We start from the raw sequence: 20,212 nt of genomic DNA, 5'->3' as shown, positions 1-20,212 counted from the left end.
CAACTGAGTGGGGGTCACTCCAGCTACCGGAAATGGGGGGAGGCCCGGAGTCAGACTTGGCAATGGCTCCGCAGACCCGTGCCTGGAATGCAGATGTTCCTGCATCGGCTGATGGGCAAGGCGAAGTCGAAGTCTATTTGGCATTCTTCTTGTGCCTCTTCCTCGAGTGTCCCGAGGACTTCTAGTGTGAGAAAGAGGACTTGGGCTCCTGCAGTGGTCCCGCGACCTTCTCCTTTGATCAGGACTGGGATCTCCTAGGAGTCGCACTTGCTGGTGTCTACCACCAGTCTGCAAGCAGCTTTAGGAGCCTCAAAGCTTTCAGTGCCATGACCATTACTTGAAATCATGGTCGTGCGCGAGATACCAAAATAAGTCCACAACTGATATGGCCCGGTAACATGCCCCACACTGCTTGAAACTTACCTTCCTAGAAGACATTCTCGACACACTTTGGAAAAATAGATGACAAAAAGTTTTTTTTTTTTTAAACTATCACAAAAGAGACAGAGGGGTAGCTTTTCTCCAGATCAGCCCGAACTGGCGTGCAAAGAAAAGAACGGACGTCTGCTCGTCTGGGTGGCACCTATATAGGTGACCGTGATGTCACTTCCGACGCTGCTCTGAACTGAACGAAGCCACCCGATGGCATGCAGGGATACTGCTCACGGAAACGTTTCCAGATCCAGACTGACACCTAGGAAATTCAAAGGTAGGGAATCTACAGCTAGAAGTCTCTATCAGAGTATATATTTTTTATGCACAAAAGATTGTGAGGAAGCAGTAGGGAACATCAAAGTCCTTGCAACCACAAATCATAAAGCAGTGAATTATAAAGACAGAACTCTCCAAAGGATAATGCTCGCTATATATCTTTTTTATGTGACAGCCAGAATCATTCAACAAATCAGAAAATCCTAGCCATTTCATAAACAACAGCCAGTACATGTTTCATGGAACACTGCTTCTTTCTTAATTAGTAGTGATGAACCAGATATGCTAATTAAAGAAATTGCTAATGATTAATGTGTGTTTATTAATGAGAAAAATCATAGAGATTTAATATTAGAAAATCATGTGTATAATCGAAATTGTGCCCTCGGAGAGTGGTCACCATGTGTATTAACAGATGCTAAATAATGGGAAAAATGAGTAAGAAAACGTATTAAAACGTATTAATACATCATAACTGGTTGTATAACCTTTGTTTTATGTTAATTAATATTCTTAAATTAGCCCGACTAAAGGCCTGGTTTCGCTGTGCCCTGCTTGCTCATAACGTGGAGACTTCGGAAAGCTTTGCGAAGACTGGTAACTGGAAGGAGAAACCTTGAACCGTTCAGAGTTCAAACCGCTCAGCTAGAACATTCTGCAAATGTTCCAAAGGACAGGAGATGAAGACAATTTGATACAATTATGTGTAGTGTAGGCTAAGTGTACTTTCCCAGGACTTGAACAATAGAGGCACTGACTAAAGTCTCGTATGCAACAATTTTGTTACCTGAAGAGACGGATGATGTTTTCATTGCAAGAAGAACCAATCAGTTTTATGGGACATAAAGTATATGCAAAATTGAAGATTTGGTAAACGAAAACTATAGGTTAGAGTCATGAAATCCGACGGACTGACCAATTAGCAATTAATGGGATGGACTGGGAGACCCTAATAAAAAGTCATGACAAGGGGAGCAAAATCAGAACTGCGAGGAGAAAGTTGATGATGTCAGGAGACGCTGTCCGATGTGCTGATAATTGGGATTGTACTATGCGAGCCTGATAAGTAGCTGACCAATAGATGACCTGGGGACAAAGACTGACTCGTTGCTGATCCATCCTTGATAGGTAGCTATGAAAATGTAGCTGACAAATTTGTGCCTTTTCTTCTAGGTGCCAACTGTGCTGTTTCTGATTAGATTTTCTCTCTTTAGATAGACTTTTCCAAATTAATGGTTTTATCTAAATTGTTTTCGCATGAAGCCCCACATGCTGATGCTAATCTTTGTTAGGCAGACTGACAGGGGAGACGTTGACGGTGACAAATTGATTTGTTGAATTGCTTCATTAATGCTGATACTCACTGACTTGATTTGCATTGTTGCTCGTGATTTCCTTAGAGAAAGTGGTTTAATTTGATGAACTAATAAAGTTTGTTTAATAAAGATATAATTAACAATTGATTATAATTGTAATCAATAGGGAATAAAAGTTGTTAACCTTTTCCATGAGTGGTGGTTATTTCTGAGTAGTGTGGTTTTCTTTGTGGTTTTCTTAAGTATTTTATCTTGTTCTATTGATGTTGATTATTGGTTCAGTGACCACTGCATGACTAGGATACTCCATGCGATTCAAAAGGTTCATCGACCTATACGCGTCCCCTTGTAAGTTTACTTACTAAGGACAGGGCGCTCTAGCAGGAGCTGGGCAGATATATCAGCCTTATAATTATAAATAAGGTTATTTGAAATCTGATGAACTTAGATTGTAGGTATGTCTTAAAAAAGACAATGTAGACTCCAAAAGGTTAACAAGATAAGAAGACCCTGATAAGGAATAACACTTCACACAGTTGTATGTCAGAATATTGTGTACAGAAATATTGTCTGATATAAATATAGTGTCCTGAATATCATTTACACAAATATTATCTATTGCATGTTGATTTTCTATTATTAACTGCAAATGGGGCAATGGTTTGGTAAATGTTATTTTGGAGCCTGTATGTAGGTCAGATAATATTATGCCAATATCTTAGTATCAGACCTACCTGGTTATTCTGGGTTGTAGCAGTGCAGTTCCTTTGCTAGTTCCCTTATATCATTTATGGTATAAGGTAAACATAAGCCTGGGCATCATGGGCCCTATTACTAGTCAGGTGGAATGAAATCAAGGCATGCTTTCATGTTTTAATTTTGTTCCACCTGATTATTAGTTATTAAGTTTTTCTACACCTGAATTTTCCTGGCGTGGAAGAACCTAACTAGATTTTTTCAACAGGTAACACCAGCCACAAATACTGCATGTCTTAGTCTCATTCTCATTCTCATTTTTCCCTTACTGGGAGAGTATACATAGCTTTCACCTTCCAGAAAAATCTTTCCTGCTTCCTCCCCTACTCCACCACCCCACCCACCTCACTCCCCATCCCACCCAGAGGTCCCCACATACATTTAGCACCTGCTGAGGTTTCAACCCCTCAATTTAATTAAATGCGGGGGATTGGGCTGTAAACAAAAAAATGCCACATAACAAAATAGTGTTAAGGGATAATAGGCCCAGCACTACTTCCTCCAAGATCAAACCCCACGGTCTGAGTCTAAAAATGTCAACCTTATTGGAGGTGCATGAACATCTTAATTTATGAGAATTGCAAATAGTATTCACGTGTTTTCTCATAGCAAATTAAATCCAATTGGATCCAGTTCATTTTTTCATAAATTCAATCTTTATTAGGATCCTCACACAGACAACCAACATGTATTTTGAGGTACTTACAGGGCTATGCAAAGAAAAAATTCAATATGTAAAAAATCCAATTTTACAATATAGAGAACTATCTTGTTCCGGTATCAACAGACCTGCCACACGGGTGTGTCCCTAGTCAATCTCCCCGCTTCCGCTCTCGAAAAAGCTTTTATTGATTTTATTGAAGCAACGTGATATGGATCTAATTTGATTTGCTTTGCTTTGAGGAAACAAAACCAAAATGTATGTTGCCAGTTTTGTAATCAGTGGCTACTTTATGGAGAGATGGTGCTTCTCTGGTCGTTTAAGACACTGATTCAGAAATTACATCTGCCTTATACCCAAGGTAAAGTATGTTAATTAGAACAATTTAGGTTTTGTATAGATTAAATTGCTGTCTTGGTAAGCAATACCATACTCTGATGTGTTTAATGGGTTGCAGTCTTTATAGTAAATAAACACATTTTTATGGTGAGCCAATGGTTGGTCATGTTTACTTAAGGGACAAATTAAGAGCTTTATAAAGAACAAAAATAAAGCCTACAAATCCTTGATGTTACCTACCTGGTAGCTATGTCTGGTGGGTTTTGTGACTTTAAGAACAAACACAGCTCTAGATTCAGAGATTCTCACAACACAAATGTCATGTTTATTAGTATCATGACACAGGATCGGCAGCGCCACTAGAGATGAATAACACTCAGGCCCTCATTACAACCCCAGCGGTCGGAAGACCGCCAGGGTTGTGGCGGCATCAGCGGTGAAGACTGCCAAATTATGAGTTTGGTGGTTTGGCCGAAGCCAAACCGCTGATATTCCGCCCGTCCCGCTGCTTTTCCACAGTTCTGAGGTGAGCACCTCCAGCACGGCGGATACCGTAATACGATGCAGGAGACCGCCAGCATTTTTCTGGCTGTTGCAGTGCCAGAAAAAGCTGGCAGTCTTGCATCCTGGCGCCAGGAATAAGCATTCCTGTCCCCAGGATACGCTTGCACACATGTCCACATAACTGCACGTATGCACTCACACACTTCTACACACAAACACACCCCCACTCACCCACGCAAATGCAACATACATACCCATTCACCCGGACATACAAACACCACTGACATGCATGCATTCACTCCTACTCACTCCTCCAGTGCATACCCACATTCACGCCCTCCTTCCTCCCTCACCCGCATGCATCCATTTACACCCCCCTCAGCACCGCATCGACCCATTCACTCACCCCCTTCCGCACCTCACACATGCACTCACCCCATCCATCCGCATCCACCAGCATACATGCACCCACCTCCCCTGCATTCACGACACACACACACACACACACACACACACACACACACACACACACACACACACACACACGCGCACACACCCTCCCCACGCCTTCCCCTGTCAGACGATCACTTACCTCGACTGCAAAGGAGGTTGTCAAAGAGGGGATGGGTCCCGGTGCTTCCACGGCCAGCGGCGCCCCGCCATCAGCTCACCACCACGCCATATTACAGGTCGTAATACAGCATGCGGTGTCCTTTTGGCGTGGCAGTGCCAGTGGTGGAACCACCTCTTCCCTGCCGACTGCCAGCACAACTGCTGTCGGATTTCCGCCTGATTTCGGGCAGAAATCAGACAGCAGTCGTAAAGTGGCGGCCTTAAGACTGCCAGCACCGCTGGTCTTTCGCCGCCTGCGGCTTTGGCGGTATTGTAAAAAGACTGCCAAAGTTGTAATGAGGGCCTCCGTGTCTATCTTTAATGAAAGAGAGATTACAGTCAGTTTTCCTCACAAGGACTCAATTCAAACCACTTTGGACACAGTTTTCATTAATGCATTCTTACAGAACCTAACTGACACAAAATCTAAGCCTCATCTCACTGATGAGGCCCAACCAGGCTAAATTTGGTTTAGGTTGCTTGTATTCTCATGCAGAGGAGATGTGACTTGGCACTTGCAGTTTAGACGGTTTCTACTGGGACAAGGGCAACACGGGTTTTCATATAGTTGCTCCCTGCCTGGAGTGAGAGAGGGTGCAAAAAGACTATGGGATGGAATGTGGCGCGGAGTAATCACCAGCAATGTTCCCTCTAATTATTCTTTCTGATGTGCGGCAATAGAATGTTTGTGTGCACACTTTTCTTGTGTGCACAACCAAGTGATGAGATGTGCAGCTAGGCATGTTGATCACAACCACTTAAAGGTAGATAATAAGTACTGGCAATCCAATGGGTCTGGCTTTAAAATTAAAGTTACTCCTTAGTAACTGACTGGTTTAGGCACTGAATAGGTCATCATACATGCACTCTTGTCACTCATCCTTGCACTTGTGCACCCACTAATAACTTATTAATTCTTGCATTCACCAACTTGAACAACCACAATACAACATTTACACCAATCCACCCACACATGCAAGATAAATGAAAACAAAAGTAGAAAAAAGAAAACATGCTATTGTTTTAAGATCACACATGTATGCTTGCAATAACACAATTAAACAAAGAAGGTGGAAATCTTGCTTGGTATTGTACATAGTTGTGTATAGTTACAGCTGACTCCATGTTAGAACTGTGCTGGACATCCTGCAATACTAAAGACAATGATAAAGTATGAATAATATCATTCCACGATGGTCAGCTAATTTAGATGCAGCTGCTATGTAGGTTTCAGTACACTGCAGGTGAAGTGGGCGTCAAGCAAGTAGCCAGTTAGGACTACTGTTTTAGGCTGTAGCATGCTTTAAACATGAAAATAAAAAGGAGGAGAAGGAAATAAATAAAAGGCACCTATAAGTAAAAAACTGAAAATTAAAAGACTGGCCTACCAGCTTTGGCATTGAAGTGCACTAATTTTCAGATGGACGTGTTCATCTGATCAGACAAATGCTGTTACTTACAGGGCAAGAGAGCCAAGGACTGAAGTGGGTTTACCTGTTGCTTATGCTTTAAGCTGTCATGGTTGGAAGGAGAGTGTAAATTATGCCTGTACAGACCAGCAGGAGAAGAGAGATGGCCAAATTCCCCTTTATTTTTTTGGACTTACATTTATATGTACTTATTTTTTTAGTGATTATTCTTGACAGGAGCCTGGAAGACAATGTATCCTGTCAGCGTTTTGAAGAGATTCTTTCAGGAAGTATTACAGTTCAAATCTTGAACCCTTAACGATTATTAAAAAGGGTAATCAGTACCAAATTCCTTACCTAAAAATTGTAATCTGGGAGATTCCAAGTAACAAAATACATCAGCAGGCTTTAACAGGGTGCAATAACAATCTATCTGTAAAGGCCTATTGACGTTAACGGGTGTTTCATAGAAAAAAAAAACAAAAAAACATGCCTACTGTCTTTGTCAGAACTTTTCATATATGAGACAGATCAGACCTATGACACCTGAATAACTCTTCCCATTGAACGGATGAGGTCCCTAGCATTTGTCATTCGCTCGTCACCGTAATCAAGTGAGACCAACTATATTGAGTATAAGCTTTCCTGCAAGGCAACCATCAGGTATACTGCAATAAAATTACAAATATGTACAAAATTATAGTTGTCTACACAAATGCTGAATTTGCATTTTGTGTAATTATGCATTAATTCTGCATAATTTCCCCCAAATTGTAAGTATGTGAATTTTATACACATCTAAGTTTTATTGCATTATGTTTTAGTTTGACACGTTTTTGTGTTCCATTTTTAGGGTGGCTAGGGAGTTTTCTGTTAACATATTAACCAAATGTTCCCAGTCCGAAGATGGTATCAAATAATTACTAATCAGCTGTAATTTCTAGATAATTATTTGTTATTCTTCTGTGAAGAATCTGCTTCATCTTATTTCGTGGTTGAGGTAGGGGCAGTCTGGCTAAGACATTCACTTTGTTACACTGCGTCAACACTTCTGTGGAATGCGTTATTTTAACTCACTGATTTTATGAATCACTCGAACACTTCTACACTAACAAACTAACCTTTTCATACTCTCATTTGCTTACTGACAAGCTCATTTTCTCAGTCATTGCTTTCAGATACCTAGTCCCTGGGCATGTATTTTCAGTCACCAGTTAAAGTGCACTCTGTTACTATCATTCGAAGCACCTGCTGTGGGAGAGGCTAATCATCAACCTTTAACTTGATGCAGTAGCATTACACGCACACGCGCACACACACACAAGACTGCTCTGCCTCCTCAAATTAAGAAACTCTGAAATCTTGTGTGTCTGAGTTTATATTGTCACAAGGGAGAATGTGGAAACTCGCATACAGGTAGCATGTAATGCTAGTCTGTATTGTCACAAAACTGGTGCACAATGAACTCGCAGCTTACACACCCTCCAGTCCAAAAAGAAAACATAAACCTGAGGCCCAGGCAGATACTACAAAAAGAAACTGAGTGGCTGATGAAATCGCCACATTTCGCCTTGTTGTTCTCTGGGGGTGAGCAGAGGGACATGGCAGACTGGCCTGAGGCTGCAGTGAAAGCTTTAGTAAATCTTTCCTGCTCCTTCATGACAAGCCTCCATTAGCATTTGTAAAGACAAACACACCGTCTTTAAAAATGCATTTAGTAGTGCAGCTTCAACATCAGCGGCACTTCAAAGGATCAAATTAAGTACTTAATTGAATCCTTTGTAGTGCGCGCTGATTGTAGGTATGTGCGCGGAAGGAAACCTATGTGTGGGTGCACGCTCGGGCGCGCAGTTTAGAGGGAACTTTGATCACTAGTGGCTGAGACTAATTCAAGCATTCCACCCATCACTTTTTTGTTTCTTTTTTACTAAAGCTGCATGAAAATCAATTTCACTAATGACAGAAACTTCATACAGTCAGCACTGAAACTAATCTTACTGTAACAGAACACTATAGTCTATACAAATATTACATTCTAATGATTTTCAAATCCTCCTAAAGCCCATATAGTCCTGCCTCTCAATAGTACAGTATGAGGATGAGAACATGTGGATACTGCAAAAGAAGGCATTTTAACAGCACATACTCTGAAAGGTACACATTCGCATGCAATGGTGGAAGTGCACTTTCCTTCCAAATCAGGGTTCAGCTTTCCAGACCACCCCACAAGGTGGATCTATCTGTTTGTAGATTCATGACGTTCTTGGAAACAATTTATAGGATGGCCTATTCTAGAGCTGTGCCATCAGTGGCCTTCTGCAATTAATCAATTTGCATGATAACATTGTAGAATGTTTGAGCTATCTTTACATGCTTTCTTGTAACAATGTCTGTAAATAAATGGTGATTCTTGAAGATATTAGCACAGACAAGCACATTAGGGTACCTTACTCTGCCCTAAACCTAGCGAGAGAGAAGAATAATAAAATTCATAATCTGAAGCACTAAAATATTGATGGACTACATGCTCTGCACCGTGAGCAGTAAGATAGTTGGGTCCAGGGAGATAATACAGACTAAACTGGGGAATATTTGTAACCCCTGGGGATCACAGAGGTGGTCTCTGCCTCCTGGTAGAAAAGGAAGGACCCTTCTAACACCCATGAGATGCATAAGGTGCAGGATACTCTCAGAAAATGTTTGTGCCAGGATTCATGTAAATGTGCCTCTTTCACATTTACAACCTTCCTGCTTCTTTCGTGAATAGCCTAGTAAAGAGGTTTAAACTAAACAGGTCCAAAGTTAGTTAGATATACTTTAGGCAGAGATGTTTGAGTCACAAAGTAGCAATAAACATCTCTATCCACTCCAGCAAGATTCCACTCTGACAATATACCTAGCTCCCTGTAGGTGCAGAGGCAGGATCACCCACCCTCAAACAGACAGGCGTAACCTATGGGTCTTACTACGGCACAGATTTAGCTGGAAACTGTATGTGTCTGCCTGGAACTTAACAGGGGCATCAAAGGCCTTCAATTACCCTCATATGTACTTTAACATCTTGAACCACTGGCCATCTGTGTGACACCTCTGCACAGAGAACGTATTTCAGAGAAGTTCAGCCTACCCTTTAGCTGCCAATATGTGTTTCATTAAGAATTGTAAATATGTGTATCCTTATCTTGTAGTATCAACCAAGCATAACCTTTGTATTTCTTAGACAGCTAAACAAATATATATATATCCGACTTTGTTAGTGGGAGGCTACTAAAGCTGCTCATCCCAAAGGTGTATTGATGTCTATAATTTTAATGTAAAAAAAAAAAAAAAACAGAAACGTTTTCTCTTAATGCTTCCCTTACCACTTTATATGTGGAAAAGGTCATTATTAAGATACCCCTAAGATATTGTCAGTTTTACATGAGCAACTACTCATTTAACTCAAGCCTAGTCTTGGGTGACGGTGCTTTGGAACCTTTACAAGAAGCACACATTAGAATTTGATTAGAGGTCATGTGATTTTTTATAGATGCTTGAGAGAAGTGTCTTGTCCCTTTGTGTCTAAAGAGCCTGTTTATTTAGAAGTTGCTCAATGTATTGCTCTGCATTAATTTGCTCATCTTTTAATATGTCATGGTAATGCAGATGAGCCAAGGACAATAACCTCTGCTTTCTGAGGAACCTCTGCATAAATGAAAATTAAACAGCACCCATTTTCTACAGGACTAAAAAAACACACTTCTCACAACAACCCAGACTCACTCACATTATGGCTTCTGCATAGATATTAAACATTATGGTGTGCTTAAGTTGGCAATATTTCCTCCATACTCCACCACCATTGCACCTGGCTAATTAGATTCAGGACTGGTGGAAAAACCACTGGAGTCACTCGTAAAGTTCATTGAGACAAGAATGAACAGTCTACAGCTCTATATCTACCTGATGAAACACTTCTGTAAAAAAAAAAAAAAAGGGTTAAATATTGGTTTACTTTTAATCAGGGAATCTCACTTTTCTAAGTGACATTCACAAGTGCCACATGATCTGATACTGGTACAGATAATCAACTTGCTCTTTCTTTTTTACAAATGTCACTGGTCCTAAGGTACAACTAATAGTACTGAAGAGTTCCAAAACATAAACCCCAGTGTAGGTTAATGAATACAATGGAATACAGGGAGTGCAGAATTATTAGGCAAATTAGTATTTTGACCACATCATCCTCTTTATGCATGTTGTCTTACTCCAAGCTGTATAGGCTCGAAAGCCTACTACCAATTAAGCATATTAGGTGATGTGCATCCCTGTAATGAGAAGGGGTGTGGTCTAATGACATCAACACCCTATATCAGGTGTGCATAATTATTAGGCAACTTCCTTTCCTTTGGCAAAATGGGTCAAAAGAAGGACTTGACAGGCTCAGAAAAGTCAAAAATAGTGAGATATCTTGCAGAGGGATGCAGCACTCTTAAAATTGCAAAGCTTCTGAAGCGTGATCATCGAACAATCAAGCGTTTCATTCAAAATAGTCAACAGGGTCGCAAGAAGCGTGTGGAAAAACCAAGGCGCAAATTAACTGCCCATGAACTGAGAAAAGTCAAGCGTGCAGCTGCCACGATGCCACTTGCCACCAGTTTGGCCATATTTCAGAGCTGCAACATCACTGGAGTGCCCAAAAGCACAAGGTGTGCAATACTCAGAGACATGGCCAAGGTAAGAAAGGCTGAAAGACGACCACCACTGAACAAGACACACAAGCTGAAACGTCAAGACTGGGCCAAGAAATATCTCAAGACTGATTTTCCTAAGGTTTTATGGACTGATGAAATGAGAGTGAGTCTTGATGGGCCAGATGGATGGGCCCGTGGCTGGATTGGTAAAGGGCAGAGAGCTCCAGTCCGACTCAGACGCCAGCAAGGTGGAGGTGGAGTACTGGTTTGGGCTGGTATCATCAAAGTTGAGCTTGTGGGGCCTTTTCGGGTTGAGGATGGAGTCAAGCTCAACTCCCAGTCCTACTGCCAGTTCCTGGAAGACACCTTCTTCAAGCAGTGGTACAGGAAGAAGTCTGCATCCTTCAAGAAAAACATGATTTTCATGCAGGACAATGCTCCATCACACGCGTCCAAGTACTCCACAGCGTGGCTGGCAAGAAAGGGTATAAAAGAAGGAAATCTAATGACATGGCCTCCTTGTTCACCTGATCTGAACCCCATTGAGAACCTGTGGTCCATCATCAAATGTGAGATTTACAAGGAGGGAAAACAGTACACCTCTCTGAACAGTGTCTGGGAGGCTGTGGTTGCTGCTGCACGCAATGTTGATGGTGAACAGATCAAAACACTGACAGAATCCATGGATGGCAGGCTTTTGAGTGTCCTTGCAAAGAAAGGTGGCTATATTGGTCACTGATTTGTTTTTGTTTTGTTTTTGAATGTCAGAAATGTATATTTGTGAATGTTGAGATGTTATATTGGTTTCACTGGTAATAATAAATAATTGGAATGGGTATATTTTTTTGTTTTGTTAAGTTGCCTAATAATTATGCACAGTAATAGTCACCTGCACACACAGATATCCCCCTAACATAGCTAAAACTAAAAACAAACTAAAAACTACTTCCAAAAATTTCAGCTTTGATATTAATGAGTTTTTTGGGTTCATTGAGAACATGGTTGTTGTTCAATAATAAAATTAATCCTCAAAAATACAACTTGCCTAATAATTCTGCACTCCCTGTATCTTTATGAAATTTCAGAATGGTCTTTCAAATACCCTGCATTGCAATAACATCTGTTTTAATCAAACAATGAAAGATAATTAAGAAATTGGATCATTTGAGACAGCGTTGACAACTGTAGAAGCATTAAGGAAAAGAAAAACACCAAACACATTAAGGTAAAGTAACAGAAACAAACTTCTAAGAATCTGGCACACAAAATGATTGAAGAACATAATTATGAGCAAAGTCATATTTTCAAACTATGTAAAATGTAACATTTTCCTCTGATCCATACACAACACTACACAGAAATACTGTACAGAAATTGCTACAATCCTGAACAGGTGATTCAAATGCACAACACTCATGGTTAAACTAGAACGTATGACAATCAAAAGCTTTTATGCTTTTTGTAGTACAGCCTACAAGACGCTGCTAAAAGTTAGGACCACAGCATCTAAAATGTACAGTCCTGTTCAAGTATACAATTTACCTCCAAAGGACGCAGCACGGTGTTCTTGTACAGCTTAACTTTTGAATCTATATTTTCAGGAAAATCTTCAGGTCGTCTCACTAAATTTTCCAAAATTTCTTTTGAAACAGCTGTATCTTCTCCCTGAATTGAAAGAAAACCAACATTGTAAGTGATAGGAAGTGATATACAACAGATGTTTGGACAAAATATTGATTCTAAAATATCAACAGGCAGAAATCTTGGAAAATAAGTATTGTGATACACAAATATCGTGACACACAAACATGGTTGACAAGAATATTGTTTTTTGAGGTAAGTGATACCATTTGAAATAATATCATTATCAATAATACAGTGGTTAAACATATTTTTAAATTATTTGAATGTGTTTTAGTTGATGTACTAATTTTATGCGTTACTATTGTTTATATAAAGGTTTGTTTTTTTAATAGACCTTGTAATTTTAAATGATTTAGAAGTTTTTATTTATTTTTTATAGTAATTCATACTTGTCATTTTGAAGTGGGTTGTTGGGTTTATTGGGAGATAGGATGGGAAGTTAATGTGTAATTACTATTCATTATTTAATACATTTTATTTAATTATATGATTGATACTTATGTAAATTATGTAATATTGATTTATTTTTGTTATATTTTATTTGCGGGCTATTAAGTTTGTTGGGTATGGTGTGGGAAGCTAATTAAGTAATAATTAATAATTACTTGTTAAATAATTATTTAATTGATTTCAAGTACATAATATATGGAATACGTATTTATTTTACCTATATTTTAGTTGATGGCTGCTTGGTTTGTAGGGGCCTAGGGTGGGAAGTTAAGGAATAATTATTTAATAATTTATTATTATGCTTTAAGCATACATAGAATTTTAATTATGTAAAATATGAAATACCGATTTATTTTACCAATACTGTAACTATGGGATGCTTGGTTTACAGGGATATAGGGTTAGAATTTAAATGCTTAGTTAATTATTATTTGTGAATTAATCGTTTTATTGAATTTTATAGTGGCACCATATAATGAGCTAAGTTGCTAGCTTTAAAGGAGAATTGCCACTTTAGGAAGGCTAGCAGCATTAGGCGGCTTCATATACTTTAATCAGGGAATAGAGTGATATTGTGAAACCATCTTTTGCCACAGTTGTATCTACTGCCTCTAGAATTCACAAGGAGCCCATATGAGGGCATCAGGTTAAACTCCCTCAATGTTATAAGGGTTGGCTATGCATCAGCAGAGCCATTTATTATTTACAAATTGCAACTTAAATGAATATCGGAGCTCTGCACATGTGCAGTTGACAAAAATGATCAAAACAGAAAATCCTTAATTGCGGAGTCTGGTTTTCCTTGTAGCAAAGGTGCATTTAATAGAAACATGTTAAGAGATTGAGGAGTTGCCTTCTTTGATCAAACAGTATTCAAATTATATGTGGCTAACAGTGTTCAACTTGAACAATGTAATAAAATCATTATAAAAAATGTACAAATAAAATACAAAATGACAGTTAATGTAATACAATAACCAAAGCAAGAAAACTGCTCACTTATGTGCATTTAAAGGAAAAAATAAATGTGATGTATTTTTAATTAATAACAAAATGCTACTCAATAAAGAATATTGTTTGATGAATAAGGTCATGAAAATGGACTTTTGTGGTCATATAAAATGGTATGGATGGATTGAAAAAGATTTGAAAATCGTATTTATTTTTTTAACAGCCAATCACATTTTTTCTAATTAAGTGAACAATATTTCTATTTCTGACTTTAAAAAGTTGCAGTTGATTGTTAATCTAGCATAATTGGCTCTTTTCTTTCTTCATTTTTCCCATGGTATCTAAGCCCCTCCAAATTCTGGTCAAGACACAACCCCCTAAAATGTTCTGTGCGATTTGTTACTATCATTCGAAGCACCTGCTGTGGGAGAGGCTAATCATCAACCTTTAACTTGATGCAGTAGCATTACACGCACACGCACACACACACACACAAGACTGCTCTGCCTCCTCAAATTAAGAAACTCTGAAATCTTGTGTGTCTGAGTTTATATTGTCACAAGGGAGAATGTGGAAACTCGCATACAGGTAGCATGTAATGCTAGTCTGTATTGTCACAAAACTGGTGCACAATGAACTCGCAGCTTACACACCCTCCAGTCCAAAAAGAAAACATAAACCTGAGGCCCAGGCAGATACTACAAAAAGAAACTGAGTGGCTGATGAAATCGCCACATTTCGCCTTGTTGTTCTCTGGGGGTGAGCAGAGGGACATGGCAGACTGGCCTGAGGCTGCAGTGAAAGCTTTGGTAAATCTTTCCTGCTCCTTCATGACAAGCCTCCATTAGCATTTGTAAAGACAAACACACCGTCTTTAAAAATGCATTTAGTAGTGCAGCTTCAACATCAGCGGCACTTCAAAGGATCAAATTAAGTACTTAATTGAATCCTTTGTAGTGCGTGCTGATTGTAGGTATGTGCGCGGAAGGAAACCTATGTGTGGGTGCACGCTCGGGCGCGCAGTTTAGAGGGAACTTTGATCACTAGTGGCTGAGACTAATTCAAGCATTCCACCCATCACTTTTTTGTTTCTTTTTTACTAAAGCTGCATGAAAATCAATTTCACTAATGACAGAAACTTCATACAGTCAGCACTGAAACTAATCTTACTGTAACAGAACACTATAGTCTATACAAATATTACATTCTAATGATTTTCAAATCCTCCTAAAGCCCATATAGTCCTGCCTCTCAATAGTACAGTATGAGGATGAGAACATGTGGATACTGCAAAAGAAGGCATTTTAACAGCACATACTCTGAAAGGTACACATTCGCATGCAATGGTGGAAGTGCACTTTCCTTCCAAATCAGGGTTCAGCTTTCCAGACCACCCCACAAGGTGGATCTATCTGTTTGTAGATTCATGACATTCTTGGAAACAATTTATAGGATGGCCTATTCTAGAGCTGTGCCATCAGTGGCCTTCTGCAATTAATCAATTTGCATGATAACATTGTAGAATGTTTGAGCTATCTTTACATGCTTTCTTGTAACAATGTCTGTAAATAAATGGTGATTCTTGAAGATATTAGCACAGACAAGCACATTAGGGTACCTTACTCTGCCCTAAACCTAGCAAGAGAGAAGAATAATAAAATTCATAATCTGAAGCACTAAAATATTGATGGACTACATGCTCTGCACCGTGAGCAGTAAGATAGTTGGGTCCAGGGAGATAATACAGACTAAACTGGGGAATATTTGTAACCCCTGGGGATCACAGAGGTGGTCTCTGCCTCCTGGTAGAAAAGGAAGGACCCTTCTAACACCCATGAGATGCATAAGGTGCAGGATACTCTCAGAAAATGTTTGTGCCAGGATTCATGTAAATGTGCCTCTTTCACATTTACAACCTTCCTGCTTCTTTCGTGAATAGCCTAGTAAAGAGGTTTAAACTAAACAGGTCCAAAGTTAGTTAGATATACTTTAGGCAGAGATGTTTGAGTCACAAAGTAGCAATAAACATCTCTATCCACTCCAGCAAGATTCCACTCTGACAATATACCTAGCTCCCTGTAGGTGCAGAGGCAGGATCACCCACCCTCAAACAGACAGGCGTAACCTATGGGTCTTACTACGGCACAGATTTAGCTGGAAACTGTATGTGTCTGCCTGGAACTTAACAGGGGCATCAAAGGCCTTCAATTACCCTCGTATGTACTTTAACATCTTGAACCACTGGCCATCTGTGTGACACCTCTGCACAGAGAACGTATTTCAGAGAAGTTCAGCCTACCCTTTAGCTGCCAATATGTGTTTCATTAAGAATTGTAAATATGTGTATCCTTATCTTGTAGTATCAACCAAGCATAACCTTTGTATTTCTTAGACAGCTAAACAAATATATATATATCCGACTTTGTTAGTGGGAGGCTACTAAAGCTGCTCATCCCAAAGGTGTATTGATGGTATGGATGGATTGAAAAAGATTTGAAAATCGTATTTATTTTTTTAACAGCCAATCACATTTTTTCTAATTAAGTGAACAATATTTCTATTTCTGACTTTAAAAAGTTGCAGTTGATTGTTAATCTAGCATAATTGGCTCTTTTCTTTCTTCATTTTTCCCATGGTATCTAAGCCCCTCCAAATTCTGGTCAAGACACAACCCCCTAAAATGTTCTGTGCAATTTGACCTTGAGGCAGATTTTTTCTCTGGGCATTTTCAGTCCTTTTTACATCAGTCAGTCCATATTGCACAAAGAGCTCTCCAAATGAAAATGTATTTCAAGGTATGGTAGAACTAGATTTTGACCTCAGACATCCGAGGATCTATGCTGTCAATGGAAGGGGTGTGACCACACATCACTGGCTGGGGAAACTCAAGGATTCAAATAACCTCAAATATTTAATTCAAATGTATGAACTAAGGACCATTGCAGTAAAGAACCGGCTTTCTCAAATTGCTCACACGTTATTGATTTTCAATTGCTGAAATATTTAAGCCCCACCTTTTGCTATATTGTTTAACAGTTTGGGTGAACTGAAAGGATCAACCTATGGATTCTCCAATCAAAGGCAAAGACCATTGGTGGTGCTTTTAAAGATCTATGACAGGGGAAAAGGAAGGGTCTTCACGAGCTTTTGGTAAGTGAGGAATCAAACAAGCATTGTAGGAATGAAAATTATTCTATGTGTGCTAAATTATAACCCAATAACCAAGCATCAAAAGGAATGTCTAAACTTGGAGCCAAGTTAATTCAGTAGAACATTTCAAGCAACCAATATTTGAGAGCATTTAGCTACTAAAGTTAACCGGTGATTACTTCATGATGAAAAAATAAAATTTTAGTTTCTGTTTTTCACGACAGGCATCTTTTTCTGGAGGGAGCAAACATTTGAATTTCAGGTCACTTTGGAGATTGTTCCCAATAAGGACACTGGATATGATACTGTCCAAGCAGAAATTATTACTTCTGAACCAACTCAGATAAGCTATGTGATGTTCTAGTTATAGTTTAGGCCTTTCCAATAGCCATCATTAATTACTGCGAAGCTGGGTTACATATATTTCTTGTCAGTGAAAATCCAACAGAATTTAACAGGTGAGGATGGTGTAAATAAAGAAAACATAAAATTGCTCCCATTTGAGAAAAAAGAAAAGAAAAGAGTCTGGATCCAGCTTGATCTCTGGAATAGTATTAGGAGTTTAAAAATCCCTGGTGGGGATGGGAGTCCTTTCAGAGAAAATAGGTTTTATCCTTTATTTTAGATAAGGAAATGCTATTTCTGGTATAATTTTTGTACAGTCTAATATACTTGATATTAATTAGCATAATCAACCCCAAGTACTCTTTTTCTCTCACACACATACACACTTTGTTTCTAATTACCTCTTCTTCCTCTTGTTCTTCCTCCTCTTCTTCTGCTTGGTCCTCTGTTCCCTGCTTCTTTTTTTTCTTATTTTGCTCTAGAATGATAGGGTCCCATTGTTCTCGCTGATAAACGTGACCTGTTGCAGGGTCCTGTTTCAGCCCTGAAAGTCTTTGGTTTAAATCATAGTCGGGGCACTAGTTGGATAACAATAAGAATCATGCATCAAGAAATTCTAAATATTGTTAATTGCATTCCTATGAAAATTGCATATGTACTTTTGTAAGATTTCACTGTAAGCCAATAGAAACTGAAACATGGGAAAAATGTAGAAAAAGTGGGAATTTATTAAATGCCTTAGAACTGAAATGTGGGTAAAGAAAAGCAGGAGCAACCCAGTATGCCAAAGAAGGAACTTTGGTTAAATATAATGTATGTAGGCAGAAGTGATCAAACTGTGCAAAACGTATATAATCGACCATGCAGTAACAATCAGAGACTTTTCTACAAACTAGAGTACACAAGAAAATGTTCACTACAAAGTGAAACATCCTTAGTCTGCTTGTATCTGTTTCAATGTTGTTTCAACCTAATAAATTTGCAAGTTCATTATCATGACAATAAGGAACTGGAGCGCATAGATGTTTGTAAGTAAAATTTAGGACCATGAATTTAGCGGGGAGAGAAATGTCTGTTGTAGCAGCATACAAAAACATACTATACTGTACATGAAGGTGCAAAAGGGAACACCAAATAATCGGTTGCTTTGGTATGCTACCATTTACAAAGTCCTAGGTGAGAGCAACCATTGAACTTGAAAGACACAATACATATCTACAGTGGTAGGGCAAAATGTGTGTATGGGACTCAGTAAACATTTGCTGTTAGGAAAAATAATTAATTTACTGCACTGATAAAATATTGCTATTCCCAGCAAGGGCTACCAAAGTCTTGCAGTAATGTGCAAGTAATAAGGATTAAAGTCAGGGGCAACTGAAACAATCAGGACACCACAGCTGGACAGTACAAACTGTCAGTGAGCAGAAACCATTAAGGGAGTGACAGTGCCAAACAGCCAAAGGCAACAATGCTGACATGCTGTAGAGTGTGCATGTGGGCCAACAAATGGCTGGGGACAAAGGATGGTGGGATGGGGGTAAAAAGGTAGAAATTTCAAACATTTGGTTAAAGACAATAACTTAATCTTCCCAAAAAAGTCTGGTTATGGCAAATGACAAACTGACGAACTGTGCAACAGGGGAAAGCACCCAATTAAAGAAGAAAGACTCACTACTTAGGTAAAGTTGAAAAATAAAATTATGAGCAATACCCACTGGTGATATTAGTGGCTATTGTAATTAAACTATCTAGTACCAGTTAACAGATTTGAAAATCTGGTGCTCATAAAGTGATAAATATGGCCTGGGCTTTTAGAATGATGTATAAACATCATAGCATTAAATACATGTGTCATTGGCAATCAAATAAGGGGCATCAATATGTACATCAGAAGATCAGACAATCATCATGGGCCACATTCCACAATGATATTCAGTCCTTCCTAAGTGGAACTCGGGCAGAAACATTTGGTAAGCATCCATGTGAATATTGATAGATTAATTAAAAGTTCACATTCTTTTGATACAATTAAATTCCTGTATTTGCATTGATCTATTCATTCTTTTCAGAACGTCTCCTTCTCTCAGTCTTTTCAAAATTGGGTTAATGACCTGAATTCTGATAACATTTTCATTGTGATCTATTCATACAAAATGATCAGGAGCACTGGCAACCTTGCATCCTGCTTCTGCGTTGACCGCTCCTAGTCTTGTTTTTTCCTATGTTTGGTACCTCAAGTTGCAAACACACCCAAAACAGAATACCATTTACTGTATATGGTGTCCTTGTGAGTTGATCACTTGAAATGTTAATTTCCCTATACCACTGGATGTATTTCTTCTGAACGACAAGTACACGCCTGCTTTTTATAGCTGAAAAAACACACCCTTGTTCCTTAGCCCCAATCAACGTACTTTCAAGTGCCAAAACAAAAACAAGAAATGTCCTCTCCTTCCCTCTCCCATTCTCCCAACCCCATATCCTTACCCCTTCATACAACCCACTATTCACAATTATCTATGACCCAGAGAAGATAAGTTGGTAAGTATGTGGGTTTATTGTAGTTGTGAAATCATTTTACAAAAAACTGACTGCTTCTAAAAATAAAAGTTAATAGAAACAAAATACATGTTGCTTCCATTCTTTTGGTACAAATTATAGCAGTGCATCATAATCATCAATAAAGTATTC

The 20,212-nt window shown here is 38.9% G+C and overlaps 1 protein-coding gene across 5 annotated transcripts in view; it reads right to left on the bottom strand.

The window, feature by feature from the left end:
• Positions 1–20,212, bottom strand: part of AK9 (adenylate kinase 9) — an 824,487-nt gene that overhangs the window by 694,392 nt on the left and 109,883 nt on the right. For all 5 annotated transcript variants that reach the window (XM_069234515.1, XM_069234516.1, XM_069234517.1 and 2 more), the window contains exons 7-8: positions 17,923–18,099; positions 12,524–12,646 (exon numbers count right to left, since the gene is read on the bottom strand). In XM_069234515.1, coding sequence (XP_069090616.1) covers positions 12,524–12,646; positions 17,923–18,099 — 300 coding nt within the window. The remainder of the gene's footprint in view (positions 1–12,523; positions 12,647–17,922; positions 18,100–20,212) is intronic.

Source organism: Pleurodeles waltl, chromosome 5 (genome assembly GCF_031143425.1).
Source record: "Pleurodeles waltl isolate 20211129_DDA chromosome 5, aPleWal1.hap1.20221129, whole genome shotgun sequence".
NCBI lineage: Eukaryota > Metazoa > Chordata > Amphibia > Caudata > Salamandridae > Pleurodeles > Pleurodeles waltl.
This window is presented reverse-complemented; position numbering and strand designations above follow the sequence as displayed.